At 56.2% G+C, this 25,100-nt stretch overlaps 3 protein-coding genes across 9 annotated transcripts; 1 reads left to right on the forward strand and 2 right to left on the reverse strand.

Moving 5' to 3' along the window:
- ZFAND2B (zinc finger AN1-type containing 2B) lies at nucleotides 2,544–5,503 on the forward strand. 2 transcript variants are annotated; one of them, XM_001927706.4, is made up of 10 exons: nucleotides 2,544–2,644; nucleotides 2,777–2,848; nucleotides 3,104–3,198; nucleotides 3,440–3,571; nucleotides 3,688–3,845; nucleotides 4,104–4,199; nucleotides 4,275–4,335; nucleotides 4,417–4,484; nucleotides 4,825–4,897; nucleotides 5,128–5,503. In XM_001927706.4, exons 2-10 carry the CDS (start codon nucleotides 2,794–2,796, stop codon nucleotides 5,170–5,172), a joined length of 783 nt encoding a protein of 260 aa, XP_001927741.1. In that variant the 5' UTR covers nucleotides 2,544–2,644; nucleotides 2,777–2,793; the 3' UTR covers nucleotides 5,173–5,503. The 2 variants fall into 2 exon arrangements, with proteins under 2 accessions (XP_001927741.1, XP_005672281.1); XM_005672224.2 differs by having other exon boundaries at nucleotides 5,232–5,501.
- Nucleotides 5,608–13,778, reverse strand: ABCB6 (ATP binding cassette subfamily B member 6 (Langereis blood group)). The gene is made up of 20 exons (XM_005672225.3): nucleotides 13,648–13,778; nucleotides 12,897–13,476; nucleotides 12,432–12,569; nucleotides 11,484–11,670; nucleotides 11,188–11,289; nucleotides 10,838–11,021; nucleotides 9,880–10,001; nucleotides 9,000–9,109; nucleotides 8,766–8,831; nucleotides 8,467–8,592; nucleotides 8,271–8,347; nucleotides 8,120–8,183; nucleotides 7,919–8,004; nucleotides 7,653–7,710; nucleotides 7,367–7,471; nucleotides 6,772–6,946; nucleotides 6,515–6,627; nucleotides 6,204–6,298; nucleotides 6,065–6,133; nucleotides 5,608–5,882 (listed from the first exon to the last, which is right to left on the reverse strand). The coding sequence occupies exons 2-20, from the start codon at nucleotides 13,440–13,442 to the stop codon at nucleotides 5,774–5,776; spliced, it is 2,532 nt and encodes an 843-aa protein (XP_005672282.2). The 5' UTR covers nucleotides 13,443–13,476; nucleotides 13,648–13,778; the 3' UTR covers nucleotides 5,608–5,773.
- ATG9A (autophagy related 9A) lies at nucleotides 13,783–24,992 on the reverse strand. Of its 6 annotated transcripts, none has more exons than XM_013984506.2 (16): nucleotides 24,810–24,992; nucleotides 23,777–23,834; nucleotides 23,256–23,387; nucleotides 23,091–23,134; nucleotides 21,620–21,684; nucleotides 20,664–20,825; nucleotides 20,332–20,473; nucleotides 19,348–20,096; nucleotides 19,111–19,264; nucleotides 18,827–19,006; nucleotides 18,014–18,262; nucleotides 17,634–17,812; nucleotides 17,408–17,525; nucleotides 16,088–16,310; nucleotides 15,751–15,896; nucleotides 14,121–15,199 (listed from the first exon to the last, which is right to left on the reverse strand). In XM_013984506.2, the coding sequence occupies exons 3-16, from the start codon at nucleotides 23,356–23,358 to the stop codon at nucleotides 15,194–15,196; spliced, it is 2,520 nt and encodes an 839-aa protein (XP_013839960.1). In that variant the 5' UTR covers nucleotides 23,359–23,387; nucleotides 23,777–23,834; nucleotides 24,810–24,992; the 3' UTR covers nucleotides 14,121–15,193.

A 25,100-nucleotide genomic window follows, 5' to 3' on the forward strand; every position in this document is an offset into this window, starting at 1 on the left:
TGGCCTTAGAACTGTAAGGGCGGAAATACGCAGCAGACACAGACGGAAACAGAGCCAAAAGTTGGAGGCAGAGAAGAAGAGAAGAAGGCTGTCTCCTCATTTCCAATTGCAGCCTGGTTGTCCTCCATTTGGGAGAACACTGGTCAACTCTATTTCACCTGTTTACTGTCCCCATGCCCAAACTTGCAGGAGGGTAAGATTGCTACCAAGCCTATCCATGAGAGACCAAGAGGCGTGTGAGTCTGTGTGGAAGTGGAAGGTCTCAACCTGGGCTTCCCTAAGGTAAAGCAGAACATCAATTCGGTGACTCCTTAGTATCATTCAATAAATAGTGAACAGGAGTTCCCGTCGTGGCTCAGTGGTTCACGAATCCGACTAGGAACCATGAGTGGCGGGTTCGCTCCCTGGCCTTGCTCAGTGGGTTGAGGATCCGGCGTTGCTGTGAGCTGTGGTGTAGGTTGCAGATGCGGCTCGGATCCCGAGTTGCTGTGGCTCTGGAGTAGGCCAGTGGCTACAGCTCCCATTTGACCCCTAGCCTGGGAACCTCCGTATGCCGCGGGAGTGACCATAGAAATGGCGAAAAGACCAAAAAATGAAAAAAAATAAAAAATTTAAAAAAAGCTTCAAGAAATAGTGAACAAGCATTCAGAATATTCTAGGCATCTTTTCTAAAGTGTATGGAGTTCCAGTCATGGCTCAATGGTAACAAACCCTACTAGTATCCATGATGTGGGTTCAATCCCTGGCCTCTCTCAGGGGGTTAAGGATCCCACGTTGCCGTGAGCTGTGGTGTAGGTCGCAGACGCAGCTTGGATCTGGTGTTGCTGTGGCTGTGATGTAGGCGGGTAGCTACAGCTCCAATTAGACCCCTAGCCTGAGAACTTCCATATGCTGTGAGTGGGGCCCTAAAAAGGCAAAAAAAAAAGTGTAGTACACGGACAATCTTTGTCACAATTCTCTCTTATGCTTCCTATTGAGAAGGCCGTGGGGCTCAGGAATCTGCTTTTTTAAAAAAAATTATAAAAATAACTTAATTATTGAAGTAGAGTTGATTTACAGTATCGTGTTAGTTTCAGATTAAAGCATTTGATCAGTTATACATATACGTACACATATGTGTATATATATAAAATTCTTCAGATTCTCTTCCCTTGTAAATTATTACAAAATACTGAGTGCTGTTCCCTGCTATACAGTAGGTCCTTTTTGGTTATCTTTTTTTTTTTTTTTTTTTGTCTTTTTGCCATTTCTTGGGCCACTCCCACGGCATATGGAGGTTCCCAGGCTAGGGGGTCCAATTGGAGCTACAGCTGTGGGCCTACACCACAGCCACAGCCACGATAGATCCGAGCAGTGGCTTCGACTTACATCACAGCTCACGGCAATGCCAGATCCTTAATCCACTAAGCGAGGCCAGGGATGGAACCTGAAACCTCATGGTTCCTAGTCAGATTCGTTTCTGCTGTGCCACGATGGGAACTCCTACTTTTTAATTTTATTGTGACCACACATGGCATGGAGAAGTTCCCAATCGGGGACAGAACCCAGACCACAGCAGTGACCCGAGCCACAGGAGTGACAAGGCTGGGTTCCACTGAGCCACCAGGGAACTCAGATAAATTGGTATTTTAAACTAGTTCTGTAGGTGACTCAGATTTACGTTGATGTCTGAAAACCACACAGTTCCAGGGACTGTGCTGGGTGCTGGGGTCTAACACAATGCAAGGTACTTGGTCCCTAACTTCCCAGTATATTTATTGAGGTGGTGGGGAAGTGAGGGAACAGCTGATCACAGTAAGGTGGTAGGGTGGTGCTAGAACAGAACCAGGGAGACCACAAAAGAGATGAGCTTAGCTCAAACTGGGGAGAATCATAGAAATCGTACAGGAAAGGCATGGAAACTAAACCTGGAGGGAGTTCCCATTGTGTCTCAGTGGGTTAAGAGCCCCACTAGTATCCATAAGGATGCAGGTTGGATCCCTAGCCTTGCTCAGTGGGTTAAGGATCCGGGTTGCCCCAAGCTGTGTGGTAGGTCTCAAATTCGGACCTGGCGTTGCTCTTGGCATAAGCCGGCAGCTGCAGCTCCCATTTGACCCCCTGGACTGGGAACTTCCATAACCCACAGGTGCGCCTTCTCCCACCCCCCAAAAAAGAAAGGAAGAAACTAAACCTGGAGGAGCTACAGCTCTGGAAAGAAAATCTGTACTTCAGAGAAACAGGAAGTCGTCAGCTCGAGTTGAATAAGTACAGCAGTGGCCCTGAACCAAATGGCTATGGGGAAGGTGTAAACAGCAGGTGAAGGACCCAATCGTGAAAGACCCAACCGTGAAAGACCCCAAACTACCCCAGCCCTCCAGAATGTCAAGCGTCCTAGCCTTCGCCGGCCCCTTCTCCCCTAGTGGAGCCAGACCCGCGCCCTGGGTCGCCAACTCATGCCGGGCCACCCACTAGAACGTCCAAGACCAACTATCCAGCTCCCTGCCCGGGGGAGGGAGCCCAGTGGGGCGGGGATCTGCTCTACGGGACGCTCCCCCGCCCCCCGGGAGGCTGAGCTGGTCGTGCCCGCCCTGCGCGATGACGTCAGCACGCCCGCTCGCGCCAGGGGAGGAGTGGGAGCTGCGGCCCGGGAGGTGCTGAGGCTCCGGTAACCCGGGCTGGGCGGGGGAGAGGAAGGGGCGGGACAGGGAGCCCCCCACCTAAGAGTGGGGCTCGCGGTTCGGACCCGGAAGGGGAGCCCGAGAGTTGCTCAGCCTCTCTCTCCTTTCCACCCGAGCAGCCCCGCCCGGCCCGGCGATGGAGTTTCCGGACCTGGGGGCTCACTGTTCGGAGCCGAGCTGTCAGCGCTTGGGTGAGGGGGTGAGGGGCGGAGCCTGCGGGGGGCGGGGCGGGCAGAGGGGCTAGAAACTGCGGAAAGGGTGAGCTCCAGGGCCAGAAGTGCCAGAGGGCGTGGCTCGGAGTTGGGGGCGTGGCTAAGGAGGCTGTGGACTGGGTTGCAGTGCGTTGCCAAGTACCGTAGCGTTTTCCCTCCCCGGGTGGAAGGCTTGAGTGAGCGGGAACGACATCGAGGTCCCGCTGGACCTGCAACCCGACCCACTTCCTGCAGATTTTCTGCCGCTTAAGTGTGACGCCTGCTCGGGCATTTTCTGCGCAGACCATGTGGCCTATGCCCAGCATCACTGTGCATCCGCTTACCAAAAGGTGAGGGGGCGGTCTGAGGGAGAGGGGCGGTCTGAGAGTGAAAGGGGGTGGGGGGGTTGAGGATGCCTACAGAATCTCCTTAATCCCTCTGCCTTCCATTTCCTCTCCTTTCTGAGGCTCAGTGCGGGGAACGTCGTATTTCCTTTTGTATTGATGGGGGGCATATCCAGGTTCTTTCAGGACTGGGGATTTGGCTGCACTGGTAGTAAGCCACAGACTGACTCTTTCTCCCTAACTCTAGGACATCCAGGTACCTGTATGCCCACTTTGTAACGTGCCTGTACCTGTGGCCAGAGGAGAGCCCCCTGACCGTGCTGTTGGGGAGCACATTGACCGAGACTGTCGCTCTGATCCAGCTCAGCAAAAACGTAAGGTAAGTGTTGGAGGGTCAGCTGGGCCTACAGATGCCTAGAAACTTGAACGACTCTTAGGATGGGGTTGAAGGAGGATCAGAGTCTCAGCATAGACAATCCTTCCTACCCACCTCAGATCTTCACCAATAGATGTGAACGCTCTGGCTGCCGGCAGCGGGAAATGATGAAACTGACCTGTGAACGCTGTGGCCGAAACTTTTGCATCAAGCACCGTCACCCACTGGACCATGATTGCTCTGGGGAGGGGCACGGGCACCCAACTAGTAGGGCAGGGTAATCGCAACTGAGTCTTCTCTGCCTGCCTTTGGTCTGGGAACATCCTCTCCTTTTGGAACTGACTCAGCCTCTGTCATTATAGTTGGGACGCTTCACCCTGTCCCTTTTGGCTAGGGGAGTCCTTTATTTCCTTTTCAAGTGCATGCTTTCCTGACCTTTCGGCGGAGCTCCCCTCCTGACTTCTGGGTCAGGCCTTGGAGGAGCATGCAAGCTGGCTGTGCCTGGAGGCATGCCAAGAGTGTCTCTTCCCTGCAGACTTGCTGCCATCTCCAGAGCACAAAGCCTAGCTGCTTCTGCAAAGACCATCCCCAGCCCAAACCAGACCTTGCCTTCATCTACCTCTGCCAGCAGGTAAGCCTACCTCTTTCCCCTTCCCCCTTCCTCCCTTCACAGCTCTGACCTCAGCCTCTTGAATGTTTGCCGTAGAGCCACAACCCAGTCTCCATCCCGGACCACCCCTCCAGTGATCGCTTTGCAGAATGGCTTGGTGAGTCGGGCAGAGGTTAGGTGGACCGAAGCAAGTCCAGAGTAAAGTCGGAGGCAACTGGTCTTATTTTTCTGTTTGCAGAGTGAGGATGAGGCTCTGCAGCGAGCCCTGGAGCTCTCCCTGGCAGAGACCAAACCCCAGGTCCCAAGGTACCTGCTCTCAGGTGAAAAGGGGGCGGGATGTGGGTAAGGGCTCCATTTGGAGGTAGGTAGGTGGGCCCACTCTCAGCTGATGCAGAATAATAGGAACTTGGACTCAGAATGAAGCTTTTGAACTGTATGGCCTTTGACAAGTTCTTTAACCCATTAGGGTCTTAATTTCCCCTATAAAATGGGGACAGTATTCCTCCTTACCTTGTAGGGTTGCTCTGAAAATTGATAGAAAACTCAGAAGTGCTCCCAACAGTGATGCTGTTTTAGATACTGTCTAAAGATACATTAGATACATTTTAGATACTGTCATCCAGCTGAAGCTGTTCCTCCCTCCCAGTTCTCAGGAGGAAGAAGATTTAGCTTTAGCACAAGCACTATCAGCCAGCGAGGCAGAATACCGACAGCAGCAGGTATGAGGAGGGGGTGGAGACACGGCCTGTGCTGGGAGGAAGTCAGGAGTTTATGGGGCTGGGGAGGGGGGGGGAGGGTGTTCTCCCAAGGGGTAGTGTTTGGAAGGATGGTTATCCTTTGGTTTTCACTATGACTCCAGCCCATGCTGAGCTCTGCACTGAGGACTGTCCACCCTCATTTTCCTGACGCCGCTCCCTGTCTTCCTCTCCTTTCCCTCCTCTTGCTCCAGGCTCAAAGCCGCAGCTTGAAGCCGTCCAACTGCACCCTGTGCTAGGGCCTTGGGCTTGGGGAGGGAGGCTCAGCTGAGGAGGACTGTGGCCCTCGTACCTCTAGGGTCCACAGGGAGAGGAGGCCCAGAGCAGCCTGGAGTGAAGACGAGGAGCAGTGTCGTGGAGGGCGTCTCCAGGGATCACCGGGAGAAACAGCTTGTGGAGCTGAGCCTACAGGTGGCTTTGCTGCCTCTCCAGCTGCGTGGGAGAGAGCAGCCTGGAACTGCTCCCCGGCTGGGCCTTGCATCTTACTCCCCAAACACTGGAGCAGCCCCGAAGTGCAGGGGGCAGGCGGGGGTGCCGAGAACGAATAAAGGATCTTGGCAGCCAAGGAGACATCAGAGTGGTGTGTTTCTTTCTCAGTGTGTCCTGTCAAGAATGCTCACCTGACCTAAGGGTAGAGGCCCGTTGCAGCTGCCCACACCACAGAGTCACAGGGCTCTCAGCACAGTCCACGCTTTTATTTCCCCCAAAAGTCCTTTTTGAAAGGCCCTTTCCCTCACCACAGCTAGCACCAAGACCAGAATGAAATATGGCAGGGAAAAGGGCTGAAATGGATTTCCCTCCAGGTTATCCTCGGAAGGGAAATGGCCACGACCATGGTCATCATGTCTTAGCCTTGGACTTGGTGTCTTCAGAGACTTCGTCTTGTCCCTGCTGCTGTAGCTGCCACATGTCAGCATACACACCACCTTGGGACAACAGAGCCTCATGCCTGGGGCAAGGAGAAAAATCTAAGTCCCAACCAACCATTGGTTTATCCCAAGAGTCCTCCCCACAAGCCTGTGAAAACAGGGCACTGGCAAGGGGGAACTTCCAGAAACCCCTGGGATTCCACCTTTTTCTGGGGCCCCGGATTCAGAGGCCCTTCCCTGTCCATCCCGCCGTGCCCCTTACCGTCCTCTCTCCACAATGCAGCCATCCTTGATGACAAGGATCTGGTCGGCACTGATCACGGTCGAGAGCCTGAGTGGTCAGACATGAGTCACCCACCATGCCACCGAGGCGGGCCCCCGCCGCCTGCCGCCCACCGTACCTGTGCGCCACAACGATGGTGGTGCGGTTGGCACAGACTTTGGCCAGAGAGGCTTGGATGGCCCTCTCGTTAGATGTATCCAGTGCGGACGTTGCCTACAGAGAGGGACGGGATCAGAGTGCCCCTGGCACCCAAATCCCCGCGACAGGGGGGCAGGGGGAGAGGCCAGCTGCTGGCTGGGGCCTTGGGAATCAAAAAGAGTCTTGTTTGGGCTTCACAGCTGTAAGGTGTTTTGGGGAGACATGGGTTTGTGACAGCAGCAAGGGCGGGGGAGGAAGGAGGGGAGTGGGCTGCCCAGGGAGGGCCCTCACCTCGTCCAGCAGAACGATGTGCGGAGCCTTGAGAATGGTGCGAGCGATGGCCACCCGCTGCTTCTCCCCACCGCTCAGCTTCAGCCCCCGCTCGCCCACCTGCGTCTCGTACCCTGTGGATATTGCCCGCCTCCCTCAAATCACATGTAATCAAGTGGATCTCTTGTGACCAGATGGGCAAGGAAGGGATGGAACAGAGGTCAGAGGGAGTAACGGGACCAAACTGGGCAGGGGAGGGACTCCCCGCAGAGGCTGACCTTCTGGGAAAGCCATGATGGTGTCGTGGATGCCTGCAGCCTGAGCCGCAGCCTGCACCTCATCGTTCCCAGCTGTGACGCGGCCGTAGCGGATGTTGTTGGCGATGGTGTCGTTGAAGAGGACAGTGTCCTGGGGCACGACTCCAATGTGAGACCGCAGAGACACCTGGGTCACCTGGGGCCAAAAGACCATATGCTCTGGCGTGTGAGATCCCACCAGGCCTGGAAGGTAGGCTGGGCTGGCGGGAAGCACAGGGCATGAGAGGCGCCGTGTGAGAATTCTGCCTCCATCTCCCCACACCTTAGCTGTGCAGGCAAATCACTTAACGTCTCTGTTGCCCCATCGACAGAAAGAAAATGCATTCTCTCCCTGCTTCCCCGGATTGCTGCAGCTCCTCGCACCCTGTGCGGCACCAAACAAATCACTCTCATGACGGCTTTCCTTCTGTAGGTCACATGCTGCTAAAGGCTGAGGTCTCCTGGCCTAGCTTTTGCCAGGGGTGACATCTCCACCCCCACTTCCCGGATGCCTAACACCTGCCATTCTGTCACTTATGGGCCCCTAAATTACAGGCTTTCTCCCAAGCATCCTTACCTGCGAAATGTCCTGCCCATCGATTCGGATGCAGCCAGAGGTGATGTCATAGAAGCGAAACAGCAAGCGCAAAATTGTGCTCTTCCCTGCTCCAGATGGGCCCACCTGGTGCATGAGAAAGAGGGGAAACGTTCTCAGGCCTGTGGGCTTTTCAGGTTTTCTCTCCAAGAGGCCACCAATGTCCTGGCTGCCACTTTCAAGCTAGTGGCCTGGTATGACAGGGCTCTCTGATCCCTGGGCCTGGGTCCCAAACTACCATGGGCACTGGAATAAGGGAAGCTCATACCAGGGCCAGCGTCTGTCCAGGCATCACAGTGAAGGACACATCCTGCAGGGTCTCCCGCCTGCAAGGACAGAAGGGCGTGGTCTCCAGGCTTGCACCCTCCCAGCGGGCCCCTCCAACACGAGAGCGACTCCTGGGCCCCCGCTTCCTGCTCAGGCTCTCCTCCCACACAGTGGGGGCTGAGATGCAGCGGGGAGGGGCAGGCAGGCAGCGTGTGAATGGACTCTGGAGAAGGGGGGACCGAGGGACGGCGAGGGGGAGGAGCTCACCCATCGGTGTAGCTGAAGTGCACATTCTCAAACTCAATCTGGCCCCTCTGAAAGCGAAGGGGCCCTGCTCCAGGAGCGTCCTTCACCTGGGAGAGTGCCACCAGAGTGTGCCATTACAGGCCTGGAATTCTCCCGATGCGGGAGGCACCAGCGGTGGGGGGTCCTGCTCCCCGCAAACCCCGCCTCGCTCGCCTCACTCACTTCTGTCTCCTCTTTCAGCAGATCGAACATGTTCTCCATGTCGATGAAGTTGGTCTGGATCATCCTGCAAGAAGAGTGCTGGCTGGAGCCCCTCTGAGGAGCTGGGAAAATAGCAATGGCCCCCAGTCAGGTGACGGCCGGGTCAGGTTACCTGTAGTAGGTGCCAAACCAGTTGAGGGGCATGTACAGCTGGATGATGTAGGTGCCGAATAGCACGTAGTCCCCAACCTGTGACCATCCAGGGAAGAGGATGGGGTCACAGGAGGCCTGTGGCTGTCACCCGGACCCCTTCCCACCGGGTAAAAGGGGTGGCCCTCTCCCCCCGGGGCCCAGCACACTTCCCTCACCTGCAGTTTCTGCTCACTGACAAAGTATGCGCAAAGCAGGGAGCCAGTGAGGAGCCCGAGTCCAATCACCAGGTTCTGGGTCTGGTTTAGCAAAACCAGCGAAGCGCTCGACTGCCACTCCAAACTCTAGGGCAATGGCGCAGGAGGAAGGACTTGTCATGTCCACACGGATGGTCATCACATCCCAACCTGGGCCGAGGCCCCTTCAACCCCGCGGCCCAAATTTGAGTCCTCTCGGCCCTGGCAATTCCAAGAGACCAGGCCATTGCTCTCGGCGGGCCTCAAACTAGCATCCTCACCTGATATTTGATGATGGCCTCTCGATAGCGCTCCACTTCATAGCCCTCCGCGTTGTAATACTTCACCTGATGAATTCAAACCGTCGCTGTCGCACACAGCCACAGCTTTCAGCTGCACACTGGACACAGCACCCACCACGCGCCCCCCTACCAGCTCTCAACAGCCCCGGCAGCTCCAGGCACCCTCTCCATATCTCTGCTCCTTACAACAACTGCCACTGAGGTCTCTGTTACCGTCTCAAAGTTTAGCAAAGAGTCCACGGCTCGGGCGCGGGTGGCATTCTCCTGTGTGTTCATGGCACGTCTAAACTTTGCTCTCCACTCAGTGACCACAATGGTCAGGACTAAAGAATGACAGGATAAGGAGGGGGAAAAGGAAGAGGGCAAAATGTCACTTCCAACAGCAGAGACTAGACCCCTGCCATGTACACAGTAACCTGGCACTGCAGCCCGGGATCCCAATTCAAAAGGGAGGGAGCAGAGTTCCTGTCGTGGCTCAGCGGTTAATGAACCCAACTAGCATCCATGAGGATTTGGGTTCTATCCCTGCCCTCGCTCAGTGGGCTAAGGATCTGGCATTACCGTGACTGTGGTGTAGGCTGCAGACATGGCTCAGATCCCAGGTTGCTGTAGCTGTGGTGTAGGCAAACGGCTTCAGCTCCGATTGGACCCCTAGCCTGGGAACCTCCATATGCCACGGGTGCGGCCCTCGAAAGACAAAAAAGAAAAAAAAAAGGGAGGGTAAGCTCCTGAGGGAAGGGGCCATGTCCAAGACATCTTTGCAGCCTGCACAAAGCCTGTGTAAAAATGGTTCTGGTGAACACAGATGAAGGCGAGCTGCCTCCTGTTACAGAAATGAGTTTCCTCCTTGACTCGCGTCCACAGCAGTACCTAATGTGACCAGGATACACACCCAGGGTAAGGGAGGTTCCCTTGGCCGAGGAGGCTCACGCGTTCCATTGGGGAGCAGCAGGAGCCTAGTCAAGTCCACTGATCTCCAGCCTCCCAAAGCGGTGGTGGGAGGCGGGGGTGTCTGCCTGAGTGGGGGCAGGGCTCAGGCCCAAGGGAATCCGTGGTTGCATTAGGGAGATGGTTTCACCAAGCAGCTACTCACAGAGGTAAAGACTCATGCACAGGAACACAATGAGGCCAAACCAAGCGTTGAAGAACATGCTGAAATAGACGATGCCAATGATGATGTCGGCCAGAGTGGGGAGGATGTTGAACACCAGGTAGCTAGGAGACAAAGTCAAGCAACAAAGAAAGGCCTTAGGCTTGGAGCCAGCAACTCGACCTAGAGGTTCCAGCGTAACTGTTTTGCTTTCAACAGCAACACACCGGAATCAAGCTGAATGCTCAAGACGCAGATGGCTAAACTACAGCATGTTCACACTACAGGATGCTCGGGGACCAGTTATAATGAATGAGGCATAGATCAGAGCACCTCTCCCTAACATTTTGATAACAGAGCCATTCTGAGAATGACGTCTATGTCACGATACCGTTGTAGGAAAAACCTCCACACCACCGCCTTAGTTCTGGGACTCTACACACCTACGTACAAAATGCAAAAAAAGTAGAACTTGACACACTAAACAGAAGGGGAACCTCTGGAGAAATGAGTGGCATTCAAAAGAGATTGGAATTATGAGAGCCTGTGTATGTTAATCTTGTAATTTATTTTTATTTTTTTGCCTTTTTTTTTTTTTTTGGAGCCGCCCCGTGGCATATGGAGGTTCCCAGGCTAGGGGTCCAATCAGAGCCACCGCTGCCAGCCTACGCCACAGCAACTTGGGATCTGAGCTGGGTCTGCAACCTACACCTCAGCTCACGGCAACGCTGGATCTTTATCTTTAACCCACTGAGCAAGGCCAGGGATCGAACCCGAGTCTTCACGGATGCTAGCTGGGTTCGTTAACTTCTGGGCCACGATGGAAGCTCCCTAATCTTGTAATTTAAATGATGAAAAAAACAAAAAGAGCAGAGGAGCAGCTCCTCAAGCTGGGTCTGTTCTCCTAACAACCCCTCCCCCCTTGCTTCTCCAGCCCCGCCCTCCCACACTGACTTGGCACCTGAGCAGCCCCGTGACACTGGACGTGCCCCGGTCCACGATCCGCAGCACCTCGCCCGTGCGGCGCCCCAGGTGCCAGCGCAGCGAGAGCTCGTGCAGGTGGGAGAAGAGGCGCAGCTCCACCCGCCGCGAGGTGAACTGCTGCACCCGGATCCATAGGAACGTGCGCAGGTTGCTCACGAAGCCTGGGGGGAGCCAGGGGAGGCCTCGGTAGGGCGGAGGGGCTCGGTGACCTCAGCCCAGCGGCAAGAGGTGAAAGGTCTGAGAGCAGCGAGGGGCCTGGGGGAGGGAGGCCTGTGGAGGAGGGACAGGGGCCAACACCAGTCAGGGTGAGAGCAGAGTGCCTCATACCCGTGCTGCCGGTGCCACCCCCCTGGAGGAACTTGAGAAAGACGTAAGTGGTGACAGTCCAGGCCAGGGAGCTCCACGGTGCATTCTGGGTCAGCAAGTTCACTGTGGAGAAAACGAGTCTGAGCCCACTTAGGGCCCCTAGGACTCTCTTCAGGAAAATCTGCCCCAGACACTGGCCACAGCCTCTTTCTGACTGGCTACCCAGACTCCGTCTCACCTCCCAAGGTAAGGGTCCCCCCACCAACCAGACCAATGAAAGAGCAGAGTGCCGAGCTGACACCCCTCCTCCCTCTCACCTATGTCCCTATAATAGATGGGGACCAACACATTCAGTCCTCGGTCCAACCCCATGAGCCCCAGGCAGAGGAGCACAACCAACTGCAGAGCTGGACTCCCTCGAGGCCACAGGTAGCCACTCAGTAGGCGGAGCTTCCGGCCAAGGTCTCGCCAGGTGGACTGTGGTGGCCCCTCTGTTGACTGAACCTAGGATGGTGAGACACAGGGAGGTGAGCTCAGATCAAAATGAAGCACACTAGGGAGTTCCTGTCGTGGCTCAGTGGTTAACAAATCTGACTAGGAATCATGAGGTTTGCGGGTTCGATCCCTGGCCTTGCTCAGTGGGTTAAGGATCTGGCATTGCCGTGAGCTGAGGTGTAGGTTGCAGATGCGGCTCGGATCCCGCATTGCTGTGGCTCTGGTGTAGGCCTGTGGCTACAGCTCCAATTAGACCCCTAGCCTGGGAACCTCCATGCGCCACAGGAGCAGCCCTAGAAAAGGCAATAAATGAATAAATAAATAAATAAATAAATAAATAAACAAACAAACGAATCTGACTAGTAACCATGAGGTTGCAGGTGCGATCCCCAGCCTTGCTCAGTGGGTTAAGGATCTGGTGTTGCCGTGAGCCGTGGTATAGGTCGCAGACACGGCTTGGATCGATCTGATGTTGCGGTGGCTGTGGCGTAGGATTTGACCCTAGCCTGGGAACCTCCATATGCTATGGGTGCGGCCCTAAAAAGCCAAATAAATAAATAAATAAAATGAAGCGCACCAGCCAGAAACCCCCCAGGGAACACATAGAGGCTTACAGCTCCCACGTAACTTAGACCCACAAGTGATTCCTGATGAGGTCAGAAAGGTTAACAGGGCACAAACTGAGATTTGGGAAAGAATTTATTACGGTGGGAAGAAATGACAGGGAATGGAATTAAGAGGGACCCTAAGGTTCAGAAATTGCTGTGTACCTGGCTCCTCTCTATGTCTTGATCCTCTTCATTGACCCGCAAGGCGTAAGAGTGGGGACGAAGCCCAGGGGCCCAGAGTCCCAGGACAAAAAGCCCTCCAGACACCACATACCGCAGCACCCACAGGCTAAACTGAACCTACAATTAAACGCATGGGGAGAATATCAAGTAAGGCCAAAATCCTATTGTTACTACTTATACCAGGGCTGGGGACTGGTGTAGGGCACACACCCAGGTCCTCCTCAGGGCCCCAGCATCTAGTAGGCTTTAAAAAAAATCCACAGTGACTCAGCACAGCCACTCCCCACCAGCTGGCTATCAGCTCCCAGCACCCAGCAGGGAGGGCGGGCCCCTCCTTTCTTCCCTTAGAGGCATTGGAAGCCTGGAGCCAGTGTGACCAGAATTGTGGTCCTTCTTCCCCGCCCCTGCTAGCCATGCCTCCCCTACCACCACAAGGTCCCTCACCTGCTGGCTCAAGTTCTCCCTTGCCCACCACCACTGTGGGCTGTTCCAAGACACCAGGGCCAAGTTTTCAGCTGCAAAAGCCACTGTCCAGAGGAGCAGGAGACCCGGGCTGTGCGTGAACTTGATCCAGACGCCCATCGCCAGCTTCTGCCGTGCCTGGTTCCGCTCAGTCACAAGCAGCCCCAGGCCACAGGCGCTGGCCACAGTTCCCAATACAGTAGCCAGCAACAGGTAGCCGGGCAGTGGGGCATCCTGGGCAGTGCCCACCCGGCCAATGAGGCCGGCTAGGGGCAGCGCCACCTGAAGTGTGGCCAGAAGCAGCTGCAGCACGTAGGGAGCGACACGAGGACCGGCCGCCCAGGACACCGCATCGGCGCCATCAGGCCTCTCCGGACGCTTGCAGGGAAGAACCGGCACCAAGGCCAGAGCCCCCAGGCCCATCAGCATTGAGGGCACAAGCGTGAAGAAGAAGCAGGGGCTGAGGCCTTTCACCCAGACCGGACCCGCGGGTCCTTCGGCCTCGCAGTAGTTACCCACAGTCACCATGGTAATGCGTGGCCTCCGGCAGGGGCTGCGGGGACTAAGGGACAGGAGAACCGGATCGGCCGCTGGGGGCTGGGAGCGGAATCCCGGGTATCTCGGGTCATAGAGCCTCCCGGCGCTAAGCTGCTGGGGTCGCAGGGTAGGGACGCACGTGGACCCGGCCACACCACCCACTCAGGTCGCGCACGCGCCGCCGCCACGCACTCACGCCGGGCACGTACGCCGTCGCAGCCGTCTGCCCCTCGCTCGCGGCAGGGACCCTCGGGTCAAGTGCCGGCCTGCAGGAACGTTCGGCGCTCCACTCCAGCCGCTCTCTTCAGCGGCAGCCCCGCCCTCCCAGCCCCTACTCAGGGTCCCCATTGGCCGAGTGTCCCCGAAGGGGCGGGGGAAAATGGTGCATGCCAGGGAAGGCAAAATAGACGGGCGGAGTCGGCATGGTCACGTGCTCAGGGCGGGAAATCTGACCGCACGTCCTGCCGGAGTCCTTGACCTCCACCGAACCGTGGATTAGAAGCTGCTCTCCTGCTCTCCGACTAGGTCGGTATATCCAAGCGACCGCATAGGCCCGCTTTCCTGCAGGGCCGACCTGGCCCCCCCGCCACCTGGGTGAGCCACACACACCCTATGCCCATTGTCCCCAGAACCCTAGCCGGGCGGACGAGACAACAATACGCGACCAGGTCAAAGTCCCTTCTTTATTAAGGGTTGTCAAGCTATACACGGTCCCCACCCCGTTCCACCGTGAATTTAGACAGCGTAGTTCACCGCTCACTCGCAGTGGACGGAGCTGGGTGAAGGGTGAGGCGGACTTCACAAGGAGCTGGGTCCCAGCATGCAATGCGGCAGCCCAAAGCCCTGGGCGAAGCAGTCCTGTCGCCCTCCATCCCCCTCTAGGGGACAGCGGGATGCAGGCCACAGCTCTCGTCCTGGGAGATAACCAAGGGCATACTCCAGCCCTGTCCGTCCCATGTGCAGGTGGTGGGGAGGTACCATAAGCAGCAGGGGGGCCAGGAAGGCCTCTGTCCCCCCCCCCCCAGGGGTCCATCCTAACATTGGAGAGGGCAGCAAAGAATTTCCATCCCGCTCCTGCAATTTCGTAAACCTTCCTTCTTAGTGTCAAAAGATAGCGTGACGGGAGCTGGGAGTGAGAGCCTCCACACCAACGCAAAGCAAAAGCTTAACAGAAGGGGAGCGAGCCAACAGAACGAGAACAAGCAGGAACAAGCGGCACACATGCCAGTGATGTGCGGGAAGCAGGGGAGAGGTGAGCAGGCTGCAGCACTGGGAGAGAACTGGGGGTGAGGTAAGGGCCACAGCCTGAGCTGCTCGTCTGTTCAGGGTAGGGGAAGAGAGGCTATAGAGGTCGAGGGTCCAGGCCCAACCTCCTCCCCACTCCACAGTTGGCACGTGTTCTCCCTGCTTGGCAGCTTCTGTGGTGGGCAGTCCTCTGGAGATCTGCAAGGGTGGGTGCAAAGGTGGCAGTACTGGGGCTGGGCTGGGGACCAGTTTCTAGCACCACACTCTGAGCCAAGGGGGGTCCTGGGGATGAGGCTAGAGTCCTGTGCGCCCTGATTCCTAGGCCCCCAATCTCTCGGCGAGCCCAGTGTTGGCACCTCCCTTGGCCAGGCACGGACACACAAACACCACACGCGTGGAGCCAGGCAACACTCTGAGGAGCCCTCCATGGCGGGCAGATGGGATGGCAGGGCAACGGTGCCTCCATCCTGGGGCATAGGGACCCCCTTCAGCCTTGTCTATACCTGTGGAGAGAAAAGCCTTGGTAGTAGAGATTGTCTTCAGTTACCTGCTTCCACAAGAGAAGCCTGAGATAAAGGAACAGGAAAACTGGATTCTTGGGGAGGGAAGAAAAGGAACAATCAGGTCCTGGATTTCACAGCAGGTGAGGAAGGAAAGGGAAGTATTTGCCTTTTTTTTTTTTTGCCTTTTCTAGAGCTGCACCCGCGGCATATGGAGGTTCCCAGGCTAGGGGTTGAATCGGAGCTGTAGCTGCCGGCCTACACCAGAGCCACAGCAACGCGGGATCCGAGCCACATCTGCGACCTACACCACAGCTCGCGGCAACGCCGGATCCTTAACCCACTGAGCAAGGCCAGGGGATCGAACCAGCAACCTCATGATTCCTAGTTGGATTCGTTAACCACTGCGCCACAACGGGAACTCCAAAGGGAAGTGTTTGGAGGGGAGCTGCAGTGTCTCCGCACAGGAGGCCTGCCTTCCTTCAGGAGACGCTCTGACCCCAGCCTGGAAGTGACTACTTCTGGCAGTCATTCTCGAGTCTTAGAACCCTTACCTTGTGCACCTGAGGTGGAAGCTCATCCTCGGAGCCCTCTTCGGGCACGGGCTCTGGGTGCCTTGATGCTGACTGCCCGTCTTCAGCCCATCCTCCAAGGGGCAGCCGAGAGAAGTGAGAGGGGGCCCGGGGCACTGTGCCAGGGTCTAAAGACACAAGTAAATACTCTTAGAAGGAACACAAACAGGACTGAGGAGAAGGGTTCTGGGCTGCTTGGGGTGGTGGGGGTGCAGGGCAGGGATTAGTTGCCCTGGATCTGGTCCTTCTGATCTCTTCCTTCCTAGAGGAAGAACCCCTGTTCCCTGAAAGCTCTGTGTCCTGTACCCCCAGTGGCTACCTGTGATGCCTCCGTAGCGCCTCTGGAAGCCCCCCTGCAGGGCGGTGGTCTCAGGTGCTCCAGGCCGAGGTGTGGCACAGGGATAGCTGGCAGAGCGGGGGATAGGCTGGGGGGCCCGGGCGCCCTCTCCCCCCTCTTCAGGGGCACTCTCCCCACTCTCATCACTCTCCCGGCGGTGCCACACGTGCCGCTCTGGTTCAGCCTGCGCCTGCTGCTTGTGGAGCTGAGAAGTGGGGGACTCATTAGTTGGGGACAGAAGGATATCGGTCTGAAACAGCTGCCCCCCACTGTGATATCAGCCAGATCCCATTGATACCACCTCACCTAGAATCACTGACTCAGAGTACCTGTCACGTTAAGAACGTATAGCAGCCATATGACATTTTACAGGTTCAATTCTCAGCAGATCACTGGAACAAGCCTGTGCATAGACTGTAATGCCTCCCATTTCCCCCAGTCATTCGATTCAAGAACAAACTGGTTGGGAGTTCCCGTCGTGGCTCAGTGGTTAACGAATCCGACTAAGAACCATGAGGTTGCGGGTTCGATCCCTGCCCTTGTTCAGTGGATTGAGGATCTGGTGTTGCCGTGAGCTGTGGTGTAGGTGGCAGACGAGGCTCAGATCCTGCATTGCTGTGGCTGTGGTGTAGGCCTGTGGCTACAGCTCCGATTTGACCCCTAGCCTGGGAACCTCCATATGCCATGGGAATGGCCCTAGAAAAAGCAAAAAGACAAAAAAAAAAAAAAAAAAAAAAAAAAAAAAAAAAAAAAAAAAGAACAAACTGGTTACAGACCTAAGTGCCAGGTACTCTTAGGTGCCAGGGATACAGCAGTGAACAAAGTAGACAAAAATCCCAACTCTTGTAAGGCTTATATACTTAGGGGAGGTGGGGAAAGACAGACAATAAACAAATAAGTAAAGAAAAAATACAATGTCTGATGGTTCTAAACGCTATGGGAGAGAAAAGCCAAATAGGAAGATTCAGGAAGGTAGGCAAGGAAGGCTTTTACCAGGGCAGCCAGAGATGGTCTCACAGGAAGGGTAAGAGCAGAGATCTGAATGAGGAGGGAGCCACATGGATATGTCAGGGAAGTAGATTCTTGGCAAGGGGAACCACGAGTGTGGAAAAGCCCCGGGTGAAACTAAGCTTGGCTAAAAAGGACAGGAAGCAAGTACATGTGGCCATGGAGACTGCAGAGCAGGTAAATGGCAAGAAGAGGTTTGACTCCATCTCTTCTTATTCTCCACCTCTAAAACCCTCTATTCTATTTTCAGCTGCCGCCTTGGCTCTATGGCCCTGCCCCTTCCTGCCCACTCACCTGGTGCATATAGAGGGCATGCAGGCTCATCTCGGTGGATGCATATTCCGACAGCACCAGGCTCTGCAGCTGTCCTTCCCACACGCTGCTCCCGGAGCTGGCTGTCCTGGCATCCACCCTGTCCCCCCACCCCAGCACAGACAGACAGCAGTCATCAACATTTCTGAGACCCACACAAATTGCTGGGGGCTCCTGCCATGCCCTCCCATCAGCCCCCTCTACTCACCCAGAGCCTGTCATGGTGCTGGGAGCCCGGCCCGCGGGAGCCTGACCAGGTTGCAAAGGGGAGAAGGAGCGGAGGGCGGAGGCAACTTCAGCCCTGTGCCTGGAGCCCTGCAGGTCTCTGGGCAATGGGGGGCCCCGGCAGGATGAGCCAGCTACCACATTTGCAATAAGGCTCAGTGGCTGTGAAAGACAGGGGTGGGCAGAGTTCACAGGGCAGAGGGAGGCCTCTGGGTCCCCGGTATCCTGCACACGACGACCCAATAGCACAGACAGAGCAGACAAGGAAACTGACAGGGTTAGCCCTTCCACCCCATGCCCAGTCTGAAAGTCCTAGCTCCCGGAGGCCACCCTGCCTGTCATCTCCCAGGCCCAGGAACACACCTCGGACTCAGACTGTAAGGACTGAATAGATGTAAAGAGGGCATTTTCAGGAAGCAGGCCCCCCTGGGCCAGGCCGGCAGCTGCTCCGTCCCGCTGAACTTGCTCCTTGAGGAAACCTAGGAAGGCCGTGCTCTCACGTGGTGGCTGCCAGCCAGGGTTGGTGATGGCAAAGTGCATGAGTGACAGCTCCGTCTTCCCATCCTCGGCTTGCTGGTACACAGAGGCCTCCGTCTGCCCCCCGGATAGCCACTGCACAGGGGGGGCTGCAGTGAGCAGGACTGTCTTCTAATAGGAACCCCTCTTATTGGTGGGGGGGAACAGGGCCCTGCACCCACAGCATGCAGAAGTTTCCCGGACAGGGATCAAACCCGCTCTACTGCAGTAACCAGAGCTGCTGCAGTGATGGTGTCAGATCCTTAGCCTGCTAAGCCACAAGGGAACTCCTACAGGAACCCTTTGTGTACCTTTCCTGCGGGGGGCGGTGGGGCAAGGCCTGGCTCCTAGAGGACAGAGCCCACAATGTACTGCTCTATCTTGTCCCAGGGCCCTGGTGCCCACCCCACCAGTGGCCACACGCCAGGCTAACTGCTCAGTTTGTGCCTTTCTCAGGGGAGCCTGGCCAAGGGTGTAAGTTTAAGGCTACAAACCACCCCGGCTCCTGTTTTCAAAGCAGTGTGTGCCCCCGGGGCAGGGCTGCCCAGAGGCAGAGCTGCCATTCTGTGATTTGTTGGCTCAGAAGGGTCGCCTTTTTGCAGTTTGCCACTGTACATACCAGCGGAGCCTCTGGCAACTGCCCCCCTCCTTTCCTAATACCTGGGGATGCCCATGCTGGCGAACATCCATCTGCGCAAAGGAGCAGGTATCGCCAACACCAACGACCTCCACGGTGAAATTGCGGAAGAAGTCTATGATCTCCAGGGCCCGAGGACGCAGGCAGAAGATGAGGATGAGGGGGGTAACGATGGGGCTCAGTAACTCCTCCAAGATGAACACCTAAAAGGGAAGGGTCCGAGGTCATCAGAGAGCAGGACAGAGCCCAGCCCTCGCCACCAAGCTATCAGCCAGTCTCTAGTGGCCCTAACTCCAACTCCACTCACTGCCTTGTACTGGAAGAGCTGGGCAAACTCGTCCCGGGTCTGCGAGCGGTGGGCATTACCCTGCCAGTGGTCAGGCATGTAGTGGATGTGAGCGAGGATCACTCGGAGCAGCTGCTCAGGGCAGAACACCATGTGCTGGTCCGGGATAAAGGACCTAGTGGGATCAGGGCCACGGTGAGACGTGAACCTTTCCCGGGAATGCGGGTCGGCTTGCTCCCACCTGCTGCCCTGGCCCACCTGCACACGGTCACGGTGACCCCCAGGAGCGTGACGGTGGTGAGGACGTGTTCCACGGCCAACACATCTTCATCGTAGATGGTGAGGGCGATGAGCACGGCCAGGATGGAGCCAGCGAAGAAGGCGCAGTTCTTGGCCAGCAGTGTCAGCAGCGGGGACAAGAAGCAATTCATGTACTTGGATGCAGGCTTGTAGCCTCGGTTGAGGCGGGACTGTAGCTCGTGCTCCAGCTCGTTGAAGTGGCGGAGGTAGCAGCGACCGTAGAGTGACCAGCAGCGTGCTCCCAGGGCCCCCGGCTCCCGCTTCAGCACCTCGGCGTAGCTGAAAAAGGCATAGAGGATCTGCCAGATGAGGATGAGGGGGCACAGCAGGAAGTTGGCGATGCCAATCCACAGGATGCGGTTGCTGAGGCGCTGGGCCAGCTCGAGCCGCTGCCCCCCACGTTTGTACTCAGCCTTGAGGCTCCATTCATTGAGAAACAGGGAGCCAGGTCCCCAGAAGAGGATCAGCTCAAAGTTGTACTTGAGGCCACGGGTGAAGAAGACGGCCTCCCCGAGACCGGGCAGGCGGAAGCGCAGAGGCAGGAGGGATTTGTTAACCAGTGCCACCATGTAGTTCTGGAAGCGGAGGATGCGGTGGTAGATGTCCAGCTCCGTCAGCTCGCGCTTGTGGATGCAGATCTGGTGCTCTTTCTGGGTCTGCACAATCCGGGCCTGTACTTCTTGCCATGTGCAGTACGGAAGGGCAGACTGTGGGATGGAGAAGAGACAGGGATGGAGGCTGGGGTCCCCCTGCCCTGGACGAGCCACGAGGCTCGGGCGTCCTGGGCTGAGCTGAGTGGAGCCTTTAGGCAGATGCTCCTGGACCTGCCGAGGATGGAGGAGGATGCCTGATGCCCAGGAACACGCTCCCCCTGCCACCCCTTCCCAAGCTGCGGATGATGCCTTGGGCTGCGGTGCTGAGCACCTGACTTCTCTGTCTCACCATGGGGATGCGGAGGGCGTGCAGGTAGAAGGAGTGGATCTCCCAGTAGCAGCAAATGTTATAGATGAACTTGATGAGCCGGTGGACCCAGAAGACGGCGGCGATGACCAGGATGGTGATGAGGGAGCCATTTTCCTGAATCCTGGTGGAGAAAAAGTAGGGGAGGAAGAGTGGCCCTTGAAGAGCCTTGGCTGACACGCTGCTGTCCTGAAGGATCCAAAGAGCTTGCGCCCGAGTCTGTGTCCTAGGGAGTGTTACTGCCTCACGCCCCATTCCCTTCCCCACCTGCTAGTAAACTACAAGCCTGGTGCCCTGGGACCAGCAGCCCTTACCTGGCACTGCAGACTTGGGCGGGCAAAAAGGCATCTGGCAGAGTAACCTTGACAGGCTCGGTAGGGTGAAGACTGTGGTTCACCATCTTGTTGGCAAATAGGATGTCGTAGTCCACACAGCTGACCAGGAAGGTGGTGAAGGCAACCACAAAGAGGAACTGCCTGGGGAGTTGGGAAGAGGGGGCGCAGTCCGTGAGTCAGAGAGATACCAGTGAGATGACGTGGGGAAAAGGAAGAGTCTGGAAGCGGCAGGCCGAGATTAGGGTGTAACCTCTGTGGAAACGGAGGGGCTGAAGAACTAACTCCCTGCCGACTCTCTCTACCGCTCAGCCCCAGGGGACCAAGCCAGCTCCTTGCTTTTGCTCTTGACCTCAGGTATCACAGAATCAGCCTGCTTTCCTATCTCTACCACCGCTTGCAGGACTCTTTCAGAGGTTTTAGACTGTGGTCTCTGGTCCCCAGCCTCTGATTCTTGAGATGCTAGGCAGGCAGAGCCCTTTGCAGACCTGAACTCTTTTCTTATGGAGGAAGGCTTCCCCCACCCTCTCTCCCTTTGGCAAAACCACATGGCTCCTTCCTCCCGGAAGCCTCTCTCCTCAGCAGCAGGCCTCAGGTGCTACCAAGGCAGAACAGAGGTGTCCTTGTCAAGCGAGTGGCTAGCACCTCTGAGCCCTCCTAACTGAACCGTGCCCATTCCACTGATGAGCTCTGACGACGCGATCGAGTGTGGGTTCTCTTGGCGGAAGAGGGAAGCCTTGGAAGACTCCGTATCATGGAGATGAAACACATAAGGCTGCACATTCTGCTGCCACACCCAATCCTCAAACTATAAAGGTTTGTGAAGTTTTGAGCCCAAGACTGAGCTGCAGTGGCCATTTGGGCCAGGCGTGAGTGCAAAGAGAGCAAACGCTGAGACGCAGTCCTTTGCCACATCATCCATCCCTTCTTATACTTACATGAGCTCAAAGATCTCTCCGATGAGCATACAAGTGAAGCCATTCTTCTGGTGTAGATTATAAACGTGAAATTGTTAAAAAAAATATATAATAAAAGTGGTCAGGAGAGAGAGCAGTTAAGCACGAAGACTTTGCTGTCACATACCTGAGCTTAAGTCCTGGCCCTGTGATTTTCGGGCTGGTGACTCTGGCCAAGTTTCTTTTTTCTCTTTTGGCTGCCCGGAGGCATATGGAGTTCCCAGGCCAGGGATCGGATCTGAGCTGCAGTTGTGGCCTACACCGCAGCTGCGGCGATGCCGCATCCTTAATCCACTGTGCCAGCCCAGGGATCAAACTTTTGTCCCAGTGCTCCAGAGACACCACAGTCCCATTGTGCCTCGGTGGAAACTCCTGGCCAAGTTTCTTAACATAAGGTTTTTTGGTTGTTTGTTGTTTTGTTTTTGTCTTTTTGTCTTTTAGGGCCGCACTGGTGGCATATAGAGGTTCCTAGGCTAGGGGTCGAATTGGAGCTGTAGCCACCAGCCTATGCCAGAGCCACAGCAACAAGAGATCAGCCATATCTGTGACCTGCACCACAGTTCACGGCAACGCCAGAGCCTTAACCCACTGAGCAAGACCAGGGATCAAACCCGACTCCTCGTGGATGTTAGTCGGGTTCACTAACCCCTGAGCCATGATAGGAACTCCAACCTCTCTTAAGTTTTTGTCTGCAGTGGTATGTTGGGAATAATGGCAGCTGTCTCATGGGATTATTAGGTCTGAGAAAACGCATGTACAGTATTTAACACAGAGCTGACACACGACAAGTCAAAAGACATTATTACGGTTATTAGCATACCAGCAAAAAGGAGGATTATTACCCTTCGAGAGTTCCCTTATAAATTAATGCTACAAAGTGCAAGGCCTGTAGCTCTTGGTAAATGTGGGGTATTTTATTTTATTTTATCTTTGCTTTTTAGGGTTGTACCGACGGCATACGGAGGTTCTCAGGCTAGGGGTCAAATCAGGTTCCTAGTCCGATTTGTTTCCACTGTGCCAAGAAGGGAACTCCGGTATAGTTATTTATTTATTTATTTTTATTTTTAATATGGAGGTTCCCAGGCTAGGGATCCAATCAGAGCTGTAGCCACTGGCCTGTGCCAGAGCCACAGCAACGTGGGATCCGAGCCATGTCTGCAACCTACACTGCAGCTCACGGCAACGCCGGATCCTTAACCCACTGAGCAAGGGCAGGGACCGAACCCGCAACCTCGTGGTTCCCAGTCGGATTCGTTAACCACTGCGCCACGATGGGAACTCCCCCCGGTAGCGTTATTTATAACAATCGTTATTTCCCCAGCCTCTTGTAGGCTCAAGATGGGCTCCACTCTCCTTCTGGGATTAGAACCAAACCCACACCAGCTTCCCATCAGGGGTCTGGCTTCAAGAGGGACTAAAGGTCCCAAAGCTCCAATGCAGAGACAAAGGATATTCGGGAGAAGAAGAGGTCAAGGTTTTCAATGTGGTGCCAGGGTGCTGTGGGCACAGGAGCAGAGATGTCAGAACCCTCAAGGAATGTAAGCCCCTTCCTCACTCAGCCTTCATCCACCCACTCTCCCCCATGCCCCAGCTCTGGCTGTCACGTCCAGGAACTCACACTTGCTCCCCTCAGGGACGTGCACCAACAGGTCCTCCTCCCCAGGGGGTGAATCACTGTAAGAGGCCTCTAGGCGCTGGTATTCAGTGTCAAACTGCGCCATCACCACCACCCCCTGTCCACCTTGTCCACCTGTGGGTAATGAGGAAGAAGAGACTCAGGTTCAGATCCTGGTACTGTCTGTCTTCTCTGCCTGCTCAACCAGAAATAGGTGAGAAAGAATCCTTGGGCTTGGTCCCACTACCAGTCTTTTGGGATCAAAGGCAGAGGGAGAGGAGTGACCCAGGAGAGCAGCAAGCTCAGGGCTTGGGAGGGCTTCATTCCCAGAGCCTTTACTGAGCATCTACTGAGGTCTTGCTGGCCTGAAGCCAGACTCTGCCCCTCTGGGGGGTCTGTTTCATCCTCTGATATTCAGTGGAGAAAAGCCCCCCCCACCTCCTGGAGAAACCCTGATGTCCCAAGAGACTAGCAGTTTGGAAGCACTTTGTAAACAAAGGTCTGAGATAAGCACATGGCCCTACCAGCTCCATGGACAGTGTCTGCTCCACTTCAGCCCTCGGTGCCCTGGCTCTGCAGCTGCTGGAGGAGAAGGTGTCAGGCCCCAGAGTGGGGAGTGGGAATAGAAACAACCCCAACCCTCCCCTCCCCCCACCCCCACTAAGGGAGGCCAAGCACAGGACAGGGAGGCTGCAGTGGGAAAGAGGCACCCTTCCAGCCTAGGGCTGTGGGCACCTCCCCTGGCTCCACTGTACATGGCCACTCACTCAACTCTAGGATCCCAAGAAGTGGCTTAATGAACCTGTGGAAACTGAGTCTGTATAGGGCTGGACCCCTTGCCCCACCTCAGCCTCAGAAATTAGACAGATCTTTCAAGGTTCACAAAGCCCCAAAGCCAAAACCCAAGAAGAGAGTGTTTTTAAAAGAGGACCTTTATGTCAACTCCTGCCATTGCTTCCCCAGCACCAAAGACCCACTGGGCAAGCATTGCTCCCGGATGGGAAATCCTGACTGGGACAGTGTAGACCCAGATCCCGAGAGAACTGTGGGCTCCCTTGGTCTCTTGAGCCAGATGTGGTCTAGGTGCCACTCACCTAGTCAGTGCAGACCCTGAGGCCACCGAGAATGGCCCAGCCTGGCCCCCGTGGGATTCCCTGGGTTAGTGAGAACCTTGGGTCCAAAGAAGCTGACCAAGCCCTCAGGGAACTCACCACTTACTGGGTCAGTGTAGACCCAGGGCCCATTGAGCCCCTGCCAGTCGGGCCTGGGCTCAGGGGTTCCTGCGGACGTTGGAGGAATCGAGCCAGTCCGACAGCTAATTCCCCAGGTGGGCTGGGCTGTCTCCTGACACCCGGCTGCCACGACCCGAGCCCAGAGAGCCCCAGGATCGCCCGGCCCCAGGCCGAGGGCTCGGCTCCCAACAGCGGACAACCTCGCGCGCGGCCCCGCCGCTCGCGCGCGCCCTCCCCCCGCGCGCCCCCGCTATCAAAACATTCCGGCTGCGCGCCTCCGCCCCGCCCGCGGCGCCCCTTTCCCCGTTACCCGCCGCGAGCTCACTTAGGGCTCCACGGGCACCCCTGGCCAGGCCCGACCAAGACCGTGGGATTTCGGTAACCGGTCTCGCGTTTCACCTCCGGAACGGTGACCCGGGTGATTCCAGGGGCGCAGTCGGCTCCACTGGGCACGGCCGGGCCCGGAGCGCTAGGCCCCGGCGTCTGCCACTCACTGTCACCCGCAGGCAGCCTGACCAATGAACATGGGGGGTGGAGACACCACGGCCAATTGTCGGCATCTGGGGCGGGATTAAAGGCTAGAGGCGGGCCTTGGACCATCTGGGGACCAATAGTG

This window comes from Sus scrofa, chromosome 15 (assembly GCF_000003025.6).
Source record: "Sus scrofa isolate TJ Tabasco breed Duroc chromosome 15, Sscrofa11.1, whole genome shotgun sequence".
NCBI lineage: Eukaryota > Metazoa > Chordata > Mammalia > Artiodactyla > Suidae > Sus > Sus scrofa.

Bases quoted from the DNA above. Each gene is read 5' to 3' on its own strand.
- ZFAND2B (XM_001927706.4), top strand. From the start codon at position 2,794: ATGGAGTTTCCGGACCTGGGGGCTCACTGTTCGGAGCCGAGCTGTCAG. The intron at 2,849-3,103 runs GTGAGGGGGTGA...CACTTCCTGCAG, and splicing joins GCCGAGCTGTCAGCGCTTGG to ATTTTCTGCCGCTTAAGTGT. The intron at 3,199-3,439 runs GTGAGGGGGCGG...CCCTAACTCTAG, and splicing joins GTGCATCCGCTTACCAAAAG to GACATCCAGGTACCTGTATG.
- ABCB6 (XM_005672225.3), bottom strand. From the start codon at position 13,442: ATGGTGACTGTGGGTAACTACTGCGAGGCCGAAGGACCCGCGGGTCCG. The intron at 11,671-12,431 runs GTACACAGCAAT...TCACCATCCTAG, and splicing joins AAGACATAGAGAGGAGCCAG to GTTCAGTCAACAGAGGGGCC. The intron at 8,348-8,466 runs GTGAGGGAAGTG...GGATGGTCACAG, and splicing joins TCAGTGAGCAGAAACTGCAG to GTTGGGGACTACGTGCTATT.
- ATG9A (XM_013984506.2), bottom strand. From the start codon at position 23,358: ATGGCGCAGTTTGACACTGAATACCAGCGCCTAGAGGCCTCTTACAGT. The intron at 21,685-23,090 runs ATATCCTTTGTC...TAACAATTTCAC, and splicing joins TTGACCTCTTCTTCTCCCGA to GTTTATAATCTACACCAGAA. The intron at 19,007-19,110 runs GTGAGTGGAGTT...CTTCCCTTTTAG, and splicing joins AGCTCTTCCAGTACAAGGCA to GTGTTCATCTTGGAGGAGTT.